The sequence below is a fragment of the Trachurus trachurus genome (assembly GCF_905171665.1).
Source record: "Trachurus trachurus genome assembly, chromosome: 1".
Classification (NCBI taxonomy): Eukaryota; Metazoa; Chordata; class Actinopteri; order Carangiformes; family Carangidae; genus Trachurus; species Trachurus trachurus.
Genome location: NC_139891.1, coordinates 2,896,754 through 2,914,852, shown reverse-complemented (window position 1 = coordinate 2,914,852; position 18,099 = coordinate 2,896,754). Strand labels below are relative to the sequence as shown.

The window sequence follows — 18,099 nt, the reverse complement described above, 5'->3', positions numbered from 1 at the left end:
CTGGTGTGGCTAACTGGAGGAGAGCAGAGAACTGTCTACTGCAGATATTATACTGAGGGGCCATTTGCACCTCATACAACCACACTTCCCAAAACCTGAACTATCCCTTTAAGAGGAGTTTTTGTATTGACCATTCAAATATACATTGTCTTCACTTCATTTTGTCCTTTTAGACAAACACAAAAAACATAAAATCAGTTTTTCCTAAAAAATCTGCAATTGTGATCATCAATGAATGATTATTCAAAATTAAGGGGGATGAATCATAAATATTAGTTTTAAATGAACAAAAAAGCTTATGCTAAAACAGTATTGTGTCAGTATAAACAACTTCAATTTTAAAGACTTTTTTACTCAGTGTGGAAACAGCCATCAAAGACTGAATACTTACAGGCTTGATTTATGACATACAAAAATATCAATATATTTCATTTGATGACACCAGAGCCTACAAAATAGACTTTGCCATCCAAATTTAAGGATGAACAGTAACATAATAACAAAGTAGTGATTTACATCGAGCTGAAATGATCAATTCCGTCTTGCACAATCATATTATATTTTTGAAGAGGATACAATTATTCAAGAACTCAGCACAAACCTGGAAATATGACCTTAATTCAAAAAGGATCATGTCACTCACTAGAACCTTCATGTGTAATTAATGAGTGTAAACTTTAACATGAGGTCAACAGGATGTGTTGGGCTCACAGCAGATTCAGACTGAAGACCGTCATGACACTCCACGGGTCTACTGAAATAGAAAAAATAAAGTAAATCAGATGAGAACAAATGACAGTTACTGAACGTTTCAACTACATTTCATCACACAGGTTCATGAAGAGTTAAAAGATCATTTCCGTTTTTTACAACCTGGACCTTATTTCTAGCATAAAATACGATCATTTACTCACCCAGACAACTTTGGTGTCATTTGGAGTCGTTTTGACGAAATTAGCCCCAGTGGAGCGGCGCGTATATCCGTATAATGCGACTACTCGGGGCACCCAAGCACAGCCTCTATATAACGCATTATCTGCGGCGAAACTTGTTCATTTCACCAATATTTTGTTATGATATGCTGGTGCTATTCCCCTCTGAACCCCGTGGTGGCATGTTATCAACATCCTGCGCCTGTAGGTTGACCTACTAACCTCCGACCTGGATGATGTCATCTCCGACCGCGGTGCGGCGCGGCTAACTTGCTACCACTAATGCTACGGTTCATTTCTGCGTGTTTCTGACTTGTCAGAACAAAATGAGCAGCTGGATGAAGTTCAGCTTCCACAGGCTTCCTCTCCTCAACCTGGACTCACTAAAGCTCTGGCTAGTTGAGATAAAAATGGACCCGAATGCCGAAGCGGAATGATTATTATCAGAATGAGCCGGGCAGCGGTCGGAGATGACATCATCCAGATCAGAGGTCAGTAGGTCGACCTAGAGACCCCGGATGTTGATAACATGCCACCACGGGCTCGGAAGGGAATAGCACTAGTGTATCATAACAAAATATTGGTGAAATTAACGAGTTTTGCGGCGGATAATGTGTTATTAGAGGCTGCATTGCGTGCCCCGTGTTCTCGCATGATACGGATATACGCGCCGCTCCACTGGGGCTAATTTCGTCAAAACGACTCCAAATGACACTAAAGTTGTCTGGGTGAGTAAATTATCGTATTTTATGCTAGAAATAAGGTCCAGGTTGTAAAAAACGGAATTTATCCTTTAAGTTCAAAACACTCTCCAAATTCACACTGTCATTTCATTGTTATGGACATGTTAATTTCAGTGAAGAAGGGAAAGTGCAGTTTAATGCAACTATAGGTACATAATGCCTGCTAAATGTGTATTAATGTGGAATAAATTACTATTATTCTCACACAACACTTACTTTAACCAGTCTGAGAGGTCAGGGAGTTGACTGGCTGTGGCACTTTCTGCTTCACCTTCTGGTTAAACGCTTCAAGCTACAAAGACAAGGACATAATTCATGCATTGAAACAACTGTAGCTGCAGTGCTATGGGCAGTCACTCAGTATTATCACTAACACACTTGCATTGAAATGTATTGTGATTATGATCATATCACAAGGTGTGTTTATAAATAACAGTGGCACATCCCCCCTACTCACCGTTAATATATGAACCTGTGCATTATTTGAATAGCTTTGTATTGAAGGCACAATAACAGGGTACGTTTATACAATTTTATATAATATATATAGTAGGGGGTCCCTGTTCCATCTCTCCATCAGTTTGGGGGTCCTTGGCCTGAAAAACCTCGGATCTAAATAAATGTCTGTTAAGTCACGATCATCACTTAAAGGGATACTTTACCAATGTTCTACTCACCGTCATGCCAAGGAAGGGTTTGGAGAACTTTCGGAGTCATCAAAATGTTTTTGGAGTTCCAGGGGGGGTCCAGCTGGCAACGGGTTTTCATATGATGGCGGTGGATAGAGTTCACTTTTGAATCGTCCAAAACACACACTATGAAACATCCAGATACCTCCATACTGCTCGTCTGTACTGACCCAAGTGTCCTGAAGCTGCCACATGAAAACATTAATTTGATCTGTTTTTAGCCTTGTTGTAGCAGTAGCTCCCAGTGGCTCTGTTGATGTTTGTGCACATGCGCGAGATTTGCTGCGATATGTTCGGTCGTTGTTGTGAACCATTGGATGTATGATGAACCCACTACTGCTACAACAAGGCTAAAAACAGAGATCACATGAATTTTTTCTGAACAACTTTTTCATGTTGCGGCTTCAGGACACTTGGGTCAGTACAGACGAGCAGTAAGGAGGTATCTGGATGTTTCATAGTGTGTGTTTTGGACGATTTAAAAGTGAGCTCTATCCGCTATTATATGAAAATCTGTTGCCAGTCGGACCCCCCCTGGAACTACAAAAGTGTTTTGATGACTCCGAAAGTTCTCCCAACCCTTCCTTGGCATGACGGTGACGGTGAGTAGAAAATTGGTGAATTATCGATTTTGGGTGAAGTATCCCTTTAACAGTGACTGAGCCGACGGCCCTCTGATGACTGTATTGCAATTAACAACTGAGTGTCTGTGGTGAAATCCCTGGGGAAAGTACTGTGTTAAGTTGCTGCTACTGCAAATGAACATCTCATGATACAAAAAAAAACATCTTTCACTAACCTTTTTCCTCAGGTTCACCTTTATTTCCTCTTCTGTCGGTTGTCTCACTTCATCTTGTGCCGGCCTGGCCTCCGACTGACCCCCACCGCCCTGCGAGACCTTCACCTGTGCCGCTGTGTTTTTCATCTGTTTCATTTCTATTGCCTGCTTCCTTTGTTGTGCCTTTCTCTCTTTTATCTTTGCAAACCACGCGCGACACTTCTTTACGTACTTCGACTTCCGTTTGCCACGCGTGACTTCCTTCAGACAGCGCTTCGCGGCCGTGGTGCTGATGACCCGCAGGCAGCGGCCGCCGGCTGATCCCATCTGGCCCTCGCTCTGAGACAGGTCTGGGTTCACCAGGAGGTTGATGTCGTCGAAGGTGTCGTGGCGAGGGTAAACCATGCCGGATGCCGCCGCAGAGCCGGGAAAGTCAAAGTCCTGTGGATAAGGGTAGTCGCTGGGATGGAGGGAGACACCCGGTGTATATGTGGAGTAAGAATCAGTAGCACTGTACATGTCACTGCTGTAGTCGGGGTACTCAGAGTACTGGGACACACTGTAATCTGAAAATGCAGAGAAGTCAGCAGGGTGGGAGGTGGGGTAAGTCTGTTCTTGTGGATATGGATGAGGACACGTAGAAATTTCTTTGGGGTCTTTTCTGTCTTTGTCTTTGTCCAACAGTGTCCGTGCGTCTTTGTTGTCTTGGCTCCCGTCTTCCCTTCTGCTTCCAGACCTTCTCCTTTGTTTAGAGTGTTTGCTGGGTGAGCCGCGATGGCGAGAGGGGCTGGCACTTAGGCTCCTAGAGGTCGACCTGGAGGAGGAGGAAGAGGAGGAGGATGACGACAGTGAATCCTTGTGATTTTTGTGGGGGCCCCTCTGCCGAGCCTCCTGCTCCTCCCTGCCTTCGTGTTTTTTTCCATACAACCTCTCCTGAGTCCTGTCCGCTAGTCGGCTCATCTCCTCCACTTCCAGGCTCAGGCCCAGAGTTTTGAGAATGTTCTGCAGCTGTTCATGCTGCTCATCCACCTTTGGTTTTTCTTCATCTTCTTTCTTCTTCCTCCTCTTCTTCACCGCTGGCGGAGACTCTGATCGACTGCAGGAAGCCGAAGGGCCGTCTCCTTTGTCATTCTTCTTCGTATCACCATGTGGGCTGTGTTTCTTATTCTGGTACCTCTCTCTACTAGGTGGGTCGGTCCTCCTCTCTCCACTGCTGCTGTGGCCGTGGCCTGACGTGGAGGCTCCGCTGTTTGACCGCTGACCGGTGCCCAGCTCTGGTTTGTTCCCCACAGCAGGAGTCTGAAGGTTCAGGAGCTCCTCACCGAAAGCGAGATCCTCACCGTCAGCGTTGACTATCTTGCTGAGCAGGTCGAAGTCCACCCCTTTGTTGAGCACGCTGAGGAAACGCTGGAAGCCCATGTTGACACTGTGCTCCTCCTCTGATGCTGAGGAAACCCTTTGGCTGGGAGGAGGCAGTGTGACATCAGGGACCTGGGAAACGTCAGACACACAGAGACATCATGTAGTATCAATACATTACTTCCTTTGTGCATGATTTGACTGAAAGCATCATTGTCAAGCTGAGGGAAAATCATTATGGTGAGAATGTATTTCCTGAAGGAAATACGGGTGAAAGCTGGAAGCTGAATGAGCTGAATAAATTGTTGAAACTATGCTGAATTAAGTTAAGAAACTGCTGAAGAAATCTTGAAGAGATGACGTAATATATGAAGAATATGAAATGGTTTGAAATTATTTGAATTGTTGAAGATTAGTATGAAGAAATTGAAAGTCTGAAGTCTACTCAATTTTACTTAAAACTGACAGTTTGAAAACATTTTTGAACCATTACTAATGTAGATTTAACAATATCTAAATAGTAAAAGTAGAAGATGAAAGATGGAGGATGTATGAAATGGGTGGTAATTACTTGAATTAGTTATTATAATTGTCCAAGTCAGTGGTCCAATAATGGCTCTCACTGTGATTGGCTGGAATCCTAAAGCTGGCCCTGTGTGATCAGTGATCAGGCCTGGGTGTCTGTGGACGGTGAAACTGAACTCAGCTTACTAAAACATTTGGTTGATGATTTAACAAGGGGGGGGGGGGGGATTATTTTTCACGTAGGGCCAGGTAGATTTGGATAGCTGTTTTCCCTTAAAGGGATAGTTCACTCAAAATTTAAATTTAAATCTCATTATCTACTCACCCTCATGTCGACCAAGGGCTGGGAGAAGTTTCAGAGTCCTCCGTGGCTTCTCTGAGTTACAGCGGGGCTCCGTGCAGCACTGCATGTCCATATGACGGTAGCGAACGGGGCTCACTTTTCTTCGTCCAAAAAGACACACCAAAAAACATCCAAATACCTCCATAGTGCTCGTCTGTAATGTCTGTCTTGTATTGAAGCCCCAACATGAGAAATTGTTCCGAAAAAAGAGTCTATATTTTAAGCTTGTTTGTAGCGGAAGCTCCCAGTGTCTCAGTTCACTGCTTTGCCTGTGTCAGTTCAAATCTTGCCTGATTTGCACTGACACCAAATCGCGCAAGATTCCGGCAGAGCAACACTGGGAGCTTCCACTACAAACAAGCTTAAAATATAGACTTATTTAATTATTTTTTCGGAACAATTTCTCATGTTGGGGCTTCAATAAAAGAGGGACATTACAGACGAGCACTGTGGAGGTATTTGGATGTTTTTTGGTGTGTCTTTTTGGACGAAGAAAAGTGAGCCCCGTTCGCAACCGTCACATGGACATGCAGTGCTGCGCGGAGCCCCCATAACTCCAAAAAGGTACAGAATAGATGGCTCTGAAACTTCTCCCAACCCTTAGTCGACATGAGGGTGAGTAGAAAATGAGTGAAATTTCAATTTTGGGTGATCTATCCCTTTAAGTTTGACAAATATGGCAAATAAAAAGAAATCAGGAAGGGGGCAAATATTATTTTACAGCACTGTTTCTGGTCTGAAGGCAGTTATCAGTCCCCACATTCCCTCCTGGTACAAACTCAGGTCGCGATGCCTCTCTGTGTCCTAGATCTTATTGTTCCACACTTTCCAGACACAGCTGTGGAACTGATAACTGGAAGTGGAGAGTGCTCTCTGGGGCAACTTCACCAACCCACAGGTGCATGGAGAGTGGAAATACAGTGGAAAATGTTCAGAGGAGCTCCAGCAACAACTTTATTTGACCAACGCGTTTCAGCTTGTGGCCTTCATCAGGGTCATAGAGAACTGATAACTGGAGCCACGCAGGATAACACAGGACCGTGGGAGAGAGAACAACAATCGGTATATTCACAGCATCTAGAAAGCGTAAATCCTACTCATAAGTTCATGGTCAGTGGGCCAATAGGAAGTTACACACTCCTCTAGTCTACACAACCCATTTTGTCTTCTCATATAGGCTTCCTCTGTGTTTGTCATATCTGTGATTCCTCCTTTCTCCTTGGCCAAGCTCAACAAACATCTTCAGTGTAAGACATCCAGGACTGCAGCGCATTTCTTCTCTGAACTTCAACTATAGATTTCCTCCCTAACAAACTACAAAACTTACTCTCAAAGTTGATGGAAAGTTAAACTATGACATTTTGGAATTTTAGTTATAAAAATACTCAGATTTGTGTGTGCTCCTTCCAGCTAGGTTCACTTTTCACAGGTTCTTTTTGGTGATCCCTGGAAACACCTCCATTGCGCTGTGTGAGTTTGTAGCATGGGCTTTCAAACTGATGAAGATGTTCTCTGAATTTGCACTGTGTTTGATTATTAAGAGTCTATCTGGTGTGCAGACCAGATGAAAATGGATGTCAATGAGCAGACTGACGTTAAACTCACTAATGACTTTTTCTGCAGCCACAAAAACAAGTTGAGCAACATTAAAGCAGAAGTAAGCGATATGTTTGTGTTAATATAAGTCTTAAATAGTTCTATCTTCCGACAGCAATCACTTCTATAGAGTGTTTGGTCTGAAACACGGGTCTGTCAGTCACTCTGCTCTGCTGTAAGCCGAGGAGAAAACTTTCCTTGTATCCTACAACCCTTATCCAATGAGGAGAGAGAACGGCATAAAGGGCTGTGTGTGCAGCCAAGGGATGCGCGTGAATGTGGTGACGTAGGGACGAGGACCAATAGATCCATGACGAGGGCAGGGACTGCTAACTCCATCTGCTGACAAGAAGTTAGCCAAAACGACCGGATCGCTTACTTCTGCTTTAACTTGATAACTGGCAATAGCAGAAACCTATATGTAGTGTCTTTGAACCCACGTCTCTACCATGTACTGGTGTCTTTAGTTACTTCATGATGCTGATGTACCTTCTGCTCTATGCAGGAATTACTGTACGTACCTCAACTACAGCCTGTCTGTTGCTGTCCACATTCAGGACGGCTCCTGCATTCTCAGTGTCGACTTGGAAGTATTTATGTCTGATGCTGATGGGTGGGGAGGTGTCCTCCACACATTTCTGAAAGGAATAAAGAGTTATCTGTACATTGCGATAGATAGATAGATAGATCCCACTGTATCGTATCGTAAGTGATTTCATTGCATCATGGTGTTGATTTAAAAAAAGGACACACCTCTGTGGTTTTTGGGAGCACACGTGGGTCACAACATCTCTGCTTCATCAGTGCCTTCACTCTCTGTTTCAGTGGATGATCTTCAGACAGGCTGGATGGTTCCATTCTCTTTTTGGGCGACTGGATCCGAGCAGAGAGAGAAGAACCAAGACAGAATGTTTTTCTGGAGGTTTCACAAAACTGGAAAGCACGACTGTTTTCTATTATCTGATCAACCTCACTATTCCTAGTACTCACCTTCGACAGAAAGTTGACAGAATGCCGCTGCTGCAAAATTAGATTCACTCTGTCTCGGAGACTCTCACCATGACCTGTGGCTGATTGTTCAGGTTCGTTTACCGACGGTTCCACAGCTTTCAAAGCAATGGCTGCTCTCTTCATCAGTATTCGCTCTTCTATCTCTCTAAGCTCCTGCCGCTTTCTTATCAGCTCTGAATCCTCCTCTTCTATCTCCAGAGGTTCTCCGTCTGGGTCATAAAACCCTGGCTCCTTTCTGTAAAAGTCAGTGGGGGAGGGACCCTCGTCCTTCCATCCCACATTCACCCCTGTGCCGCTGTGTGGCTGCTCAACAGTGTATCTTGTGTATTCACAGTAAGGGCTGCTGTCGCTGTTTAGTCTTCCCATGCTGTTCTGAACACAGCTGTTATTTGGCTCCAGATGTTTCTCCAGTCCTCCAAAAGCATTCCCCCAGTCATGTGGATTCATGGTTCAGTCTCTGCTGCACTCTCTGTAAAAGCAGAGACATCACTGAGGGTTAGTCATGACTTTTATTTACCGCACTGACTATACAGCGACTTTAACACTCTGTAGAAACAAAATGAAGTTGCAAGGTGAACAATCTTCCAGTTTGAGACCACATACAGCTCTGATAGTAACTTACTGCTGTTTTAAAATCAACTGCTGTAGAGGAAAGAGTTAAAAGCTAACTTAAATGACATGACAACTTGGTTCAACATTCATTATTTGTCTAAAACTGGAGTGAACAGACAGTGAAACTGACTAAAATCCTGTGTTGGTGTAGCTAAGCTTAGCAGCTAACGGACTGTTTACCTCCTATGGCTGCTGAGACAAGCCCTGCTCCGGCTGCATCGCGGAACAAAACACGTTACTTTTACCGAGCGTCGACTAGAAAGACTGTGTGCCTCAAGAAAACGCACAGGGTTTAATAAGTTTCAGCGGTGGACACAAGGCACAGACGATAGTGAACCAAACAAAAAAAAAGGCTTGAAGTGCAGAGCAGCGAGGGGGGAGGACAGCTCTGTGCCTCCGTGATGGGGAAACATGGACGGTGCAGCGCCACCTGCTGCACGGAGGACAACCCGCGGCTGTGGTCACTCACTCACCTCTGACAACCACATGAAACATGGCCGTCTCTTTTACACCTGCAGAGTACAGCCAGTGTTTAATGATAAGTAATAAGTTAGTCAAGTAATTGGAAGCTGAACACTCACCCCTGTTGGAACTTGAAGTGAATTTGTACTGATTTTTTATTTTTATTTTGAATATGCAAGTACAGATACAAATAAAATACAAAATACAAAGGAAGTACCACAAAGACATGGCAGACAAAATATTCAAACAATATGCATATATACAATACAAATAAATAAAGTTGCATACTCGAAAAGGAGAACAAGTATCATTTATTGTCTTCCACCCGTTCTATGCAAATTAAGACTTAATAGAATCTGCTTCCTTTCAATTACTGTCTATTTATTATTAGAAATGTAGACTGACACATATCATATTTATGAAAAATGTGCTAAAAGTGACCAATAGCCCTATATCACCTGGTAACTTCTGATATCTGAGAATTAAATCTTTATATTTATTTTCAAACAGTTTCAAACTTGGACATTGTTTTATTGTTTTCACAGATACATCAAACATGTTGTGCAAATGCAACGCATTTTCAAGTTAAGATTCTTTCTCAATAACTGAACAGTTTCTGTAGATTTTCTGGTAAAAGATCATTTCTGGATTGGAATATTACTTGTGCTGTTGCATACTTTACAATGTCAGTAACTTTCAGTGATTTTGACATTCTGCATTCACCTCTATGAGCTTATCTGAGGGGTGGCAGAGCTGCTGTGACACTGTCCCCTTCCATTTTTTGATGTGATGGCATTCACTGTTTGTCTAGGTAAAATTAAGTTAAAATACATACAGTATATTCAGTAGTCTTTGGCCATCATGTGTTATGTCATTGTGTGGATTAATAATTAGATTAGCACACATATATTACAATGGCATTAAAAATAACTTTTTGGGACTGTCTTTTATCTATGTATGTTGTATATTGGTCTATGAATATGGGCACATCTTCATGTAAGTTAAAATGACCACAGTTTATTTCAACAATAACACACAGATCTTTGTGCTGTTGTTGTCCACAGTGTAAAATCATGAAGATATTGTGTGTAGACCAGAAAATGATGTGAACTTCTTTCTTGATGGTAAGATTAAGCTAACTCTGGAGTCAAGAGTTACTAGAGCAGGAGTCAATGAGAGCAGACCAGAGGTGCGGGTTAAATACTTTACCATTTTAGGTTTACCAATCACAAGAAGCATCTGTACACCAATAGAAAACATCAACCCAAAGCTGAAGTACGGTGGACAGACCATCATGATCTGCAGCTGTTTGCTCCCTCTAGGCCTGGAAATCATCTGACATCTCAAGCGGAATATAAATTCCACAGTTTTTTTTTTAGGTATCCTACAGCAGTGGTTCTCAACATGGGGTCCGGGGACCCCCAGGGGTCCATGAGAGGGTTCAAGGGGGTCCCCAACTTTTTCTTGAAATTCTACCACTTTTTTTTTTTTTTTGAGAATTTTTATTATCATTATTATTTTTTGTTTGTTTTTTGAGAATTTTACCACTTTTTTTGTAGAAAATCTTGAGTGAACTGGGTGAACTATCCCTTTAACTTTTTTTTTTTAAACCACTTCTTTCTACAAATTTGAATGTACAAATAAGTAACATTATTCAGTCTCAGAGCAAATATTTGTGTATTTCTAGTGTTTGCTTGAAAATTTTGTCCAATGGGGGTCCGTGGTCTAATTTGTGTCAATTTAGGGGTCCTTGATGTAAAAAAGGTTGAGAACCACTGTCCTACAGGATCATGTCAAGATGCTCGTCCACCTGCTGAAGCTCAGTAGAACTGAGTTGATGGAGCAGGACATTGATGACCGTAAACACCTAAGGTCCATGTCTTTGGACAGTGGGAGGAAGCCCAAAGGGGGGAAACATGCAAACTCCACACAGAGGGAATTGAACCCAGAACTCGTTGGCTGAAAGGCAACAGTGCTGAGATGCAGAGATCCATGACACTAGGTGACATAATAAACCATGACATTTTGACTTTTGTACATGACAGAAATAAAAAGCATTTTTTTCTATCTTAGTCCAGAGCTAATGGGCAATAATTCTACACCATTTACTTAGAATTAATGTATTTATTATGCAGACCAGTTATTTACAGACAAGAACATTCTTTACACCAGACTGTGAGTGCAGTAAAACTTTGCAAGAAATTTAATTTCACCAAAAATGATAATGAATCAAATAATATATATTTTGAACAAATATTAAATGATGAAATTAGGAAGACAATGAACTTGGAAATGAAAAACAAGAACAGTGTTTTTCTTAAGCATTACATCGTCACTGCTGTGGTACAAGGACAGACTGGGTAATGGACAGCCTGAAACATTCTACAACTACTGTTATTGTTTGTTCTGTTTTCATAATCTTTGTCTGGAGAGTTTACTCGCAGTATTCAATGTTTCTTCCTTTGATTGATGCTCAAATGTGTGACACTCTGAATTTACTCTATGATTATTGTTTACGGTTTCCCAGAAGCAAAAGATGATTGCACATTGAGCAGTCAACATCATCCAGGCTGTTTGGTCTCAATGACCTGCAAACATCGGGGCCTCGACTGTGTTTTTGACTTTTGTGTCATGTTTAGTGGCTGAACTGGGTTTAGATTCGGCAGGTTAAGAAAGGATGGCTGAGGATTGCAAATATTTTGAGGAAGCATATGCCTTGTTTGAGCAAGCACTGCCGGAACGATGTTCAGAGGCGGGATGTGAGGGTATGGCATCAAGGAAGGTAGGCGGGGCAAGAAAAACCTGGGTGCTATGTGGGGCAAGCTGGGAGGCATAGCTGGAGGAAGAGTTGGGAAGGGCAGCGGCGAACAGTTGACTGGAGAGTACGTCGGCAACATAGGTGGAAGAGGCGGCTCTGGTAGACTGTATGCGGTACTTGGAGAAAACGTTTGTAATGCGGTAGAGTTTTGCTGGAAGTTGCTTTCACCATTCTCACCGTTTTGTAAAGAACTACTGGTGCCATTCTGACCATACTCAACAGCCTCATGCACCCATTCTTGATCTGCTTGCGTTTCATCCTTCAGAGCGCCGCTACACAAGTCCTTTTTCACATAACTGTCCCGAGTCAAAGAGCTGAAATTAGACCTGCTCGATGATGATGATCTACTTTGCCTTGTTGGGGAAAACGCTTGTCTGGAGTCACTTTCCCTGCCAATTCCACACTGGCGGCCCCTGTCGCTGTCCTTTTTTCCATACAACCGCTCCTGGATTCGATGCGTCATTTGGCCGAGTTCCTCAGATCCCAAATCCATGCCAATGGCCTGTAGAACGTCCTGCATCTGCCTGTGCTTGTGCTCATCTTCAGGTGTTAGGCTTATTTTTCCCACCACCGACGGAGACCTGGATCTACTGTCGAAGCTGTAGTGGCTTTGTCCATCACCCTTTTGCAGAGACTTCTCCTCAGAGGGAGAGCATCTCTGCGGGCTGAAGGACCTGTGATGAGGCCGGGGGGAGGCCAGGCTGTGGGATCCTTTGCTCTCGTTCCACTGATGCTTATTTTGGTGGCCTCCTTGTTGCTTCTCAGCAGAACCGAGAGGCCAAAGGTGAGCTGCAGCGTTCGTGAAAGAACCTGGAGAACGTGGTCCGTCTCCAGTTTCTGGAGAGGTCTGAGTCACTATCTTGGTGAGCGTGGCGACGTTCACGCCCCTGTTGAGCACATCGAGGAATCGCTGGAAGCCTCTGGTTGACTTCTGCTCAGGAACAGTAGGACTTTGGCTGGTGACATCACTTTCAAAAGACTGATGGGAAACACAGAACAAACCATAGTTTATGGAGCTAATATCTGCAGTCTATCTGTCAAAGCAGATAGACTGCATTAGGGAATTAGGGCCCCCGCTCGGGCCCCTCGGCCCAGACATGCACCCCTTTAACATCAATGTGTTGGCAATGTTACGGCCTAAATAAGCACACTTCATTTTTACATTAGAGACATATTATGCCCCCTTTCCACAAATTTAAATCGTTCCCAGGTGTCTTAAAGACATGTCTGTGACATGCGTTGATCAAAATACGCCAAGGATCAAACATCACAGCTCTTTTCATCCTCTCTAAACAGCCCTGTTCAGAACGGCTGGTTCCAGTGCCTGTCCCTTTAAATGCAAATGACCCACTGCTTGCCCCGCCCTAGAGCACTGGAAAAGAGAGTAACGTGTCTCCCGTGGTAAGCATTTTGCACCCCGAGTGGCAGGATATGGGTATTGCAAAAGCGCCCAGAAAACCCAATCACTCCAATGTATACGTTGCCCACTTGCTTGTAAATTGATGAAAACGGCCATGTTTTTGTTTTTAGGTGTCTTGGTCATATCAAATTATACTTAGAATTTGTTTATTACAAAATGTAGATTGAAACATTGCCACGATGATGCTATTAAAGTGGGTGATCTATAAATGTCCTTAAATTATTGAAAATACCACACTTGCTCATTCACCAACAATGCAGAGATGTCAGTTCTTGGGTGCTTTTGCAATACCCATATTCCGCCATCAGGAGGCGCTTCCATTGGACCAATGCGTGTCGTTACTCTCTTTTCCAGTGCTCTACCCCGCCCCTTCTACTGGTCGCAGGTAGGGGTCGGATTATGCAAATTCAAAAACTAGTTACATCACTAAGAGAACTGAGGTAACAGCTCGTAAAACCACATGGATTTCAACCTAGGGAGCCTGAAAATTACAGATTTTTTGTCAATTCTCACATTTTGGGGGCCGGAAGACAAGACAAACACCTAAATATATATTAAAGAGCCTTCAAAAAGAGATATTTCCATAATATGTCCCCTTTAAAATTATGATGGCAAATGACCAACTGTGTCAGAACAGAATGCCAACGTAAAATTACAGAAGGTCAGGGTTCACTGTAACCCACCACATTATCATCCAGATGTGTGCCTTGTTGAAACCTCCAAGATCACGCAAAATCAGTTAGGAAAAAAATTGAGCCACTTTTACGTTGTTAATCAGTTGTCATGTTTTTCTCCCTCCCTGTGGAGGTGAGGTAAGAGGTTAAAAAACCCTGACACAACAATAATAAGACACTGCTAAAGTGTACAGTCAATATCAAAATGCTTTACATATAGCTTGTGGATTAGTGGGAATGACATAAACAAGGCTCTTAATATAGAGAACACACTCAGTGTGTACATTAGATATTATACATCGGGGAAAATAAGTATTGAAGGTGTCAACAGTCTAGTGCACGGAGCCCATGGAGGTAGAGTGCATTACTCATTGTTTACCTGCAGATTCCAGGTCTGTCTAAAGCTCTCTGTGAGTGGTCTAACTCTTCTTTGTCTCAAAGGGCTTTACATGGCATCATAACAACATCCTCTGCCCTTAGACCCTCACATCCACTGAGGAAAAACTCCATGGAAAACCCTTTTAACAGGGAAAAACGGAGAAACCTCAGGGTGAGCAACAGAGGAGGGATCCCTCACTCAGGATGGACAGACGGACTAGATGTTGTTACAGACAAGAAAACAGTTTATAACACAGAATATGCAAAAGGCAGGGAGACTCATGCAGAGGTGTATCAGTGAATTCACTGTGAGAAACAGGCGATTACTATTCATTGCTGGTGCATACTTGGCAAACATGAACCTTACAGTGCAAAGTGGAGCTGATCAGTTTTTCATTGGTGGTGGTCCCACTCCCCAAGTGTCCTATGTGTTGTGTGTTTGTATGTTGTGCATAACTGCACACACAGAACTAATTTTCAACCGGCATGAATCCACTATTTTTTACATATATACCCATATGAAAAAAGACCATCCATGAATCACACCCACCTGTCCACGAGATTCAGTCAGTGGAAACTTTGTCCTCTTTTTAGGATGATCCCTGTGATCTGGAGACGGGCGGTCATCCCTCTCTCTTGGTTTGCCATAAGTCTGTTCGGTGTAAAAAATAATAATGATAATAATGTAATGAAACATTTTTCATTTAAACGAAAACAATGCAGCAAGACACATATGATAAAAAACAATTCTTAAAGGGTTAATTCAACATTTTGGCAAATTGGCCCATTGCCATTATCCCTATAGTCATAGCAGTCGGTTTGTTACCTTTAATTGTCGGTGGAGATATTTTTAGAACGGCAGAGCAGAGCCGTGAGCTGCTCAGAGCTACGCTACAAAGGCTAATGGGATTTCTTGGTTTCCCTCATCAAACAAACCCGTCGGGGGCAGTTTTTCATCAAGCAGTCTCTGCATTTGCCTCTAAAACAACTCAGTTTCGTAAAGTTCTGTTATTATCTCATAGCGTGGTGAATGTGCAGGTCACAACTTGTCCACCAGAACGTTTTGGAGTTTTGGGATATTGTATTTGATGACTTTGATGAGGGAAATCAAGAAATTCCATTAGCCTCCGTAGTGTAGCTCTGAGCAGCTCACGGCTCTGCTCTGCCGTTCTAAAAACAGCTTGCACCGACAATTAAGGGTAACGAACCTACTGCTAAAACTACAGAGATTATGGCAATGGGCCAATTTGCCAAAATGTTGAACTATCCCTTTAATTACAATGACAGAGTATGTTGCGTATATTGGGCCTTACCACTGCAGAGTGCTCTTGTGATCGAGTCCTCTCCTCTGAACGGTCATAGCTCCTTTCTTGACGATGACTATCTTTGTGATATCGAGACGTTTGTCTAGAGTCGTCATGTTGTTGGCTGTAGGTGAACTCCTCCTGCCGATGTCTGTGTCTGGAGTCTTCAGTTGTTTTCCTGAATTTGAAATCCTCCTCCTGTGTTGCTCTATGTTTAAAATCCTTGGGTACATGTGTGTTGGAACAAGTGTCTGGAGATCGCCTGTAGGTTTTATCCACAGGGTCACGCCTGTATCTGACATTGCCTTCATCATCATCATCATCATCATGATATCTTTGCCTTTTCTTTTCAGCACCACTCCAATCAGGTGAAGACATGCGTCTTCTCACTGGGCTCTTTCTGTTCCGGTCTCTGCTCTCTGAATCTTTACTGTACCGCCTCTTGGGTGAAGCACTGTACTCTCTACTTCTGCTTGTTCTTTCTGTGCTGCTGTGTCCGTCCCCACCATATTTATGATAGGAATCCCGTGGTTTCTCTCTGTGGGGGTCATGCCTATCTTCCCATTTATCGTCATAGTCCTCCCACTGCCTTGAACTTCTGTCACTGTGTTGCCGCCGGACACTGTGCTCACTCCTGTCACTCCTGTTGGAGTGCATCTTCTCACAGCGGCTTCAGCAGCTGGGTGAATGTCAAGGACTACAACAAAAAGAAAATGAGCGTTAAAATCAAGACATTATAATAAGGAAGCACTTAAACTACGCTTTATCATCAGACAGGCCTCTTCTCTGCCTGTTTTAAATCTCTTCTTAAAACCCACCTCTTCGCCTTGACCTTTGACCCCTAGTAAGATGTTGACTTTGTTGTTATTGATGTTATTTCATCTTATTTTATAGTTTTTATTCATTTTATTTGTATCTTATATGTACTTTTATGCCTTATGTGAGCTGTTATGTCTTTGATGTATTATTCTGTGCAGCACTTTGGTCCACTGTGGATGCTTTAAAGTGCTCAACAAATAAAGTTGGATTGGATTGGCTCTTTTTTGGTGTATTTTCAGTGTAACTGGTCCAGTTATAGACATAAATCTTGAGCCCATAAAAAGAATGTGCTCCATCCATCAGACCAGTGCTATCTGAAGACAGAGGACAGTGTCATTTTCAATCCCACTTCACTTGCTGTAATCAGAGACTGAAAAGTAGAAAATTGAACCATTTCACAGAAGTCGGGTAAAGCCATGTACTGACAAGTCGTGACGGTGAAGTTTCACTTCTTATCTGCCACCGACCATAGTCCACTGTGTCGGTAAATCCACCTTCTTAATAAAGGGGAAACATTTGAACGAGCTTTACCTGAGCTTTTCTCTGCAAGTAGCCTACGACCGATGGCCTCAGCAGCATTTCACCAAGCTACAACGTTAGTTACCATCAGCAGGCTAACTGTAGTAGCTGTTTGCTAGTGGCTCAGCTGCTAAGAAGCAGAGCACATCTTAGCTAGTTCGCTTTAATGCCTAGAAAAACACACATACAACTTCCTATTTCCTGTCACTTTTAAGTGTCTGTCAGTTATCATCACGTAGTAGCGACACTGAGTGAGCTACGTTAGTCTCCTCGGCCTGCAGCTCTGCTCATAGTTACACCGAGCAGCAGGTTAACCTAGCTAGTTAGTAAACAAACCGCTGGGCATCAGCCTCACGGCTCCACTACCTTCTCCGTTGGGCGAATCCACTTCCTTTAGGGGGGGAACCAGGAGAAAATGTAAAAACTAGGTTTGAGAATCCATTGAGGTCATAACAGCAACACACTTGCAGGCAGTTAGCTAACATTTGTGATCTAGTTTCCACTTTCAGGCGGCGGTGCACCGCGCCGCCTTGCGTTCTTCTTCTCATTACCGAGTCCCGGTAGTCCGGATATCTCGGCGCAGGGCCGCCCCCCACAGGCCAGACTCGGCATCACTGAGGAAGAGTAGTTAATACTCTGGATTCTTGTGTAGCCTATGATAAAGCAGAGTAAAGCTGTTCTCTTTGCTTTTTGTTTTGGTGACATCCCCTAAGTCCATCTTAATTGTCTAGCCTTTGCTTTACAATACCTGGGTATGCTGTTCTTTATTTTTTATTTTTCCTGCAAGAGGGAACACTACCGCACGTCATTTATTCCAGCTCTTTTCAGAGCCTACAACACCAGTCTGACTTTGTAATAACCTGCACTCTAGACTCTATCATCCTGTATCTACCTTTTTGCGCTATTCATACATCTCCAGTTTTTCATGAGTTCATTATACAGTATAGGCCTATTCTTCTGTTTCTGTTGTCAGACCAATCAATGAGTTTGAAATGGTAATAAAACACTGAACCATAAAGACAACATCAACCGTCATTCCCAAACTGCTGTGCTGTGATGATATAACCCTCACAATGATTAGCCAACATCATCATCTAACAAAAGCATTAGAAATCCA

The 18,099-nt window shown here is 43.0% G+C and overlaps 2 protein-coding genes across 2 annotated transcripts; both read right to left on the bottom strand.

The window, feature by feature from the left end:
- Positions 1 to 360: 360 nt before the first annotated feature.
- Positions 361 to 8,929, bottom strand: LOC310997679 (uncharacterized protein). Its single transcript, XM_083987466.1, has 7 exons — positions 8,769 to 8,929; positions 7,956 to 8,445; positions 7,719 to 7,838; positions 7,487 to 7,603; positions 3,164 to 4,633; positions 1,892 to 1,967; positions 361 to 754 (listed from the first exon to the last, which is right to left on the bottom strand). Exons 2-6 carry the CDS (start codon positions 8,421 to 8,423, stop codon positions 1,893 to 1,895), a joined length of 2,250 nt encoding a protein of 749 aa, XP_083843592.1. The 5' UTR covers positions 8,424 to 8,445; positions 8,769 to 8,929; the 3' UTR covers positions 361 to 754; position 1,892.
- A 2,281-nt stretch (positions 8,930 to 11,210) lies between these two features.
- On the bottom strand, positions 11,211 to 17,516 carry LOC311001118 (uncharacterized protein). The gene is made up of 4 exons (XM_083992093.1): positions 17,349 to 17,516; positions 15,654 to 16,341; positions 14,891 to 14,992; positions 11,211 to 12,847 (listed from the first exon to the last, which is right to left on the bottom strand). Exons 2-4 carry the CDS (start codon positions 16,299 to 16,301, stop codon positions 11,612 to 11,614), a joined length of 1,986 nt encoding a protein of 661 aa, XP_083848219.1. The 5' UTR covers positions 16,302 to 16,341; positions 17,349 to 17,516; the 3' UTR covers positions 11,211 to 11,611.
- Between the last annotated feature and the right edge of the window lie 583 nt (positions 17,517 to 18,099).

What these genes read in the sequence shown, in the direction of transcription:
- LOC311001118 (XM_083992093.1), bottom strand. Translation starts at nt 16,301, where the DNA reads ATGCACTCCAACAGGAGTGACAGGAGTGAGCACAGTGTCCGGCGGCAA. An exon ending in CACAAGAGCACTCTGCAGTG is followed by an intron (nt 14,993 to 15,653) that starts GTAAGGCCCAAT and finishes TACACCGAACAG; the next exon opens with ACTTATGGCAAACCAAGAGA. An exon ending in TGACTGAATCTCGTGGACAG is followed by an intron (nt 12,848 to 14,890) that starts GTGGGTGTGATT and finishes GTTTCCCATCAG; the next exon opens with TCTTTTGAAAGTGATGTCAC.
- LOC310997679 (XM_083987466.1), bottom strand. Translation starts at nt 8,423, where the DNA reads ATGAATCCACATGACTGGGGGAATGCTTTTGGAGGACTGGAGAAACAT. An exon ending in CTGTCAACTTTCTGTCGAAG is followed by an intron (nt 7,839 to 7,955) that starts GTGAGTACTAGG and finishes GCTCGGATCCAG; the next exon opens with TCGCCCAAAAAGAGAATGGA. An exon ending in AGGTGAACCTGAGGAAAAAG is followed by an intron (nt 1,968 to 3,163) that starts GTTAGTGAAAGA and finishes TTGTCTTTGTAG; the next exon opens with CTTGAAGCGTTTAACCAGAA.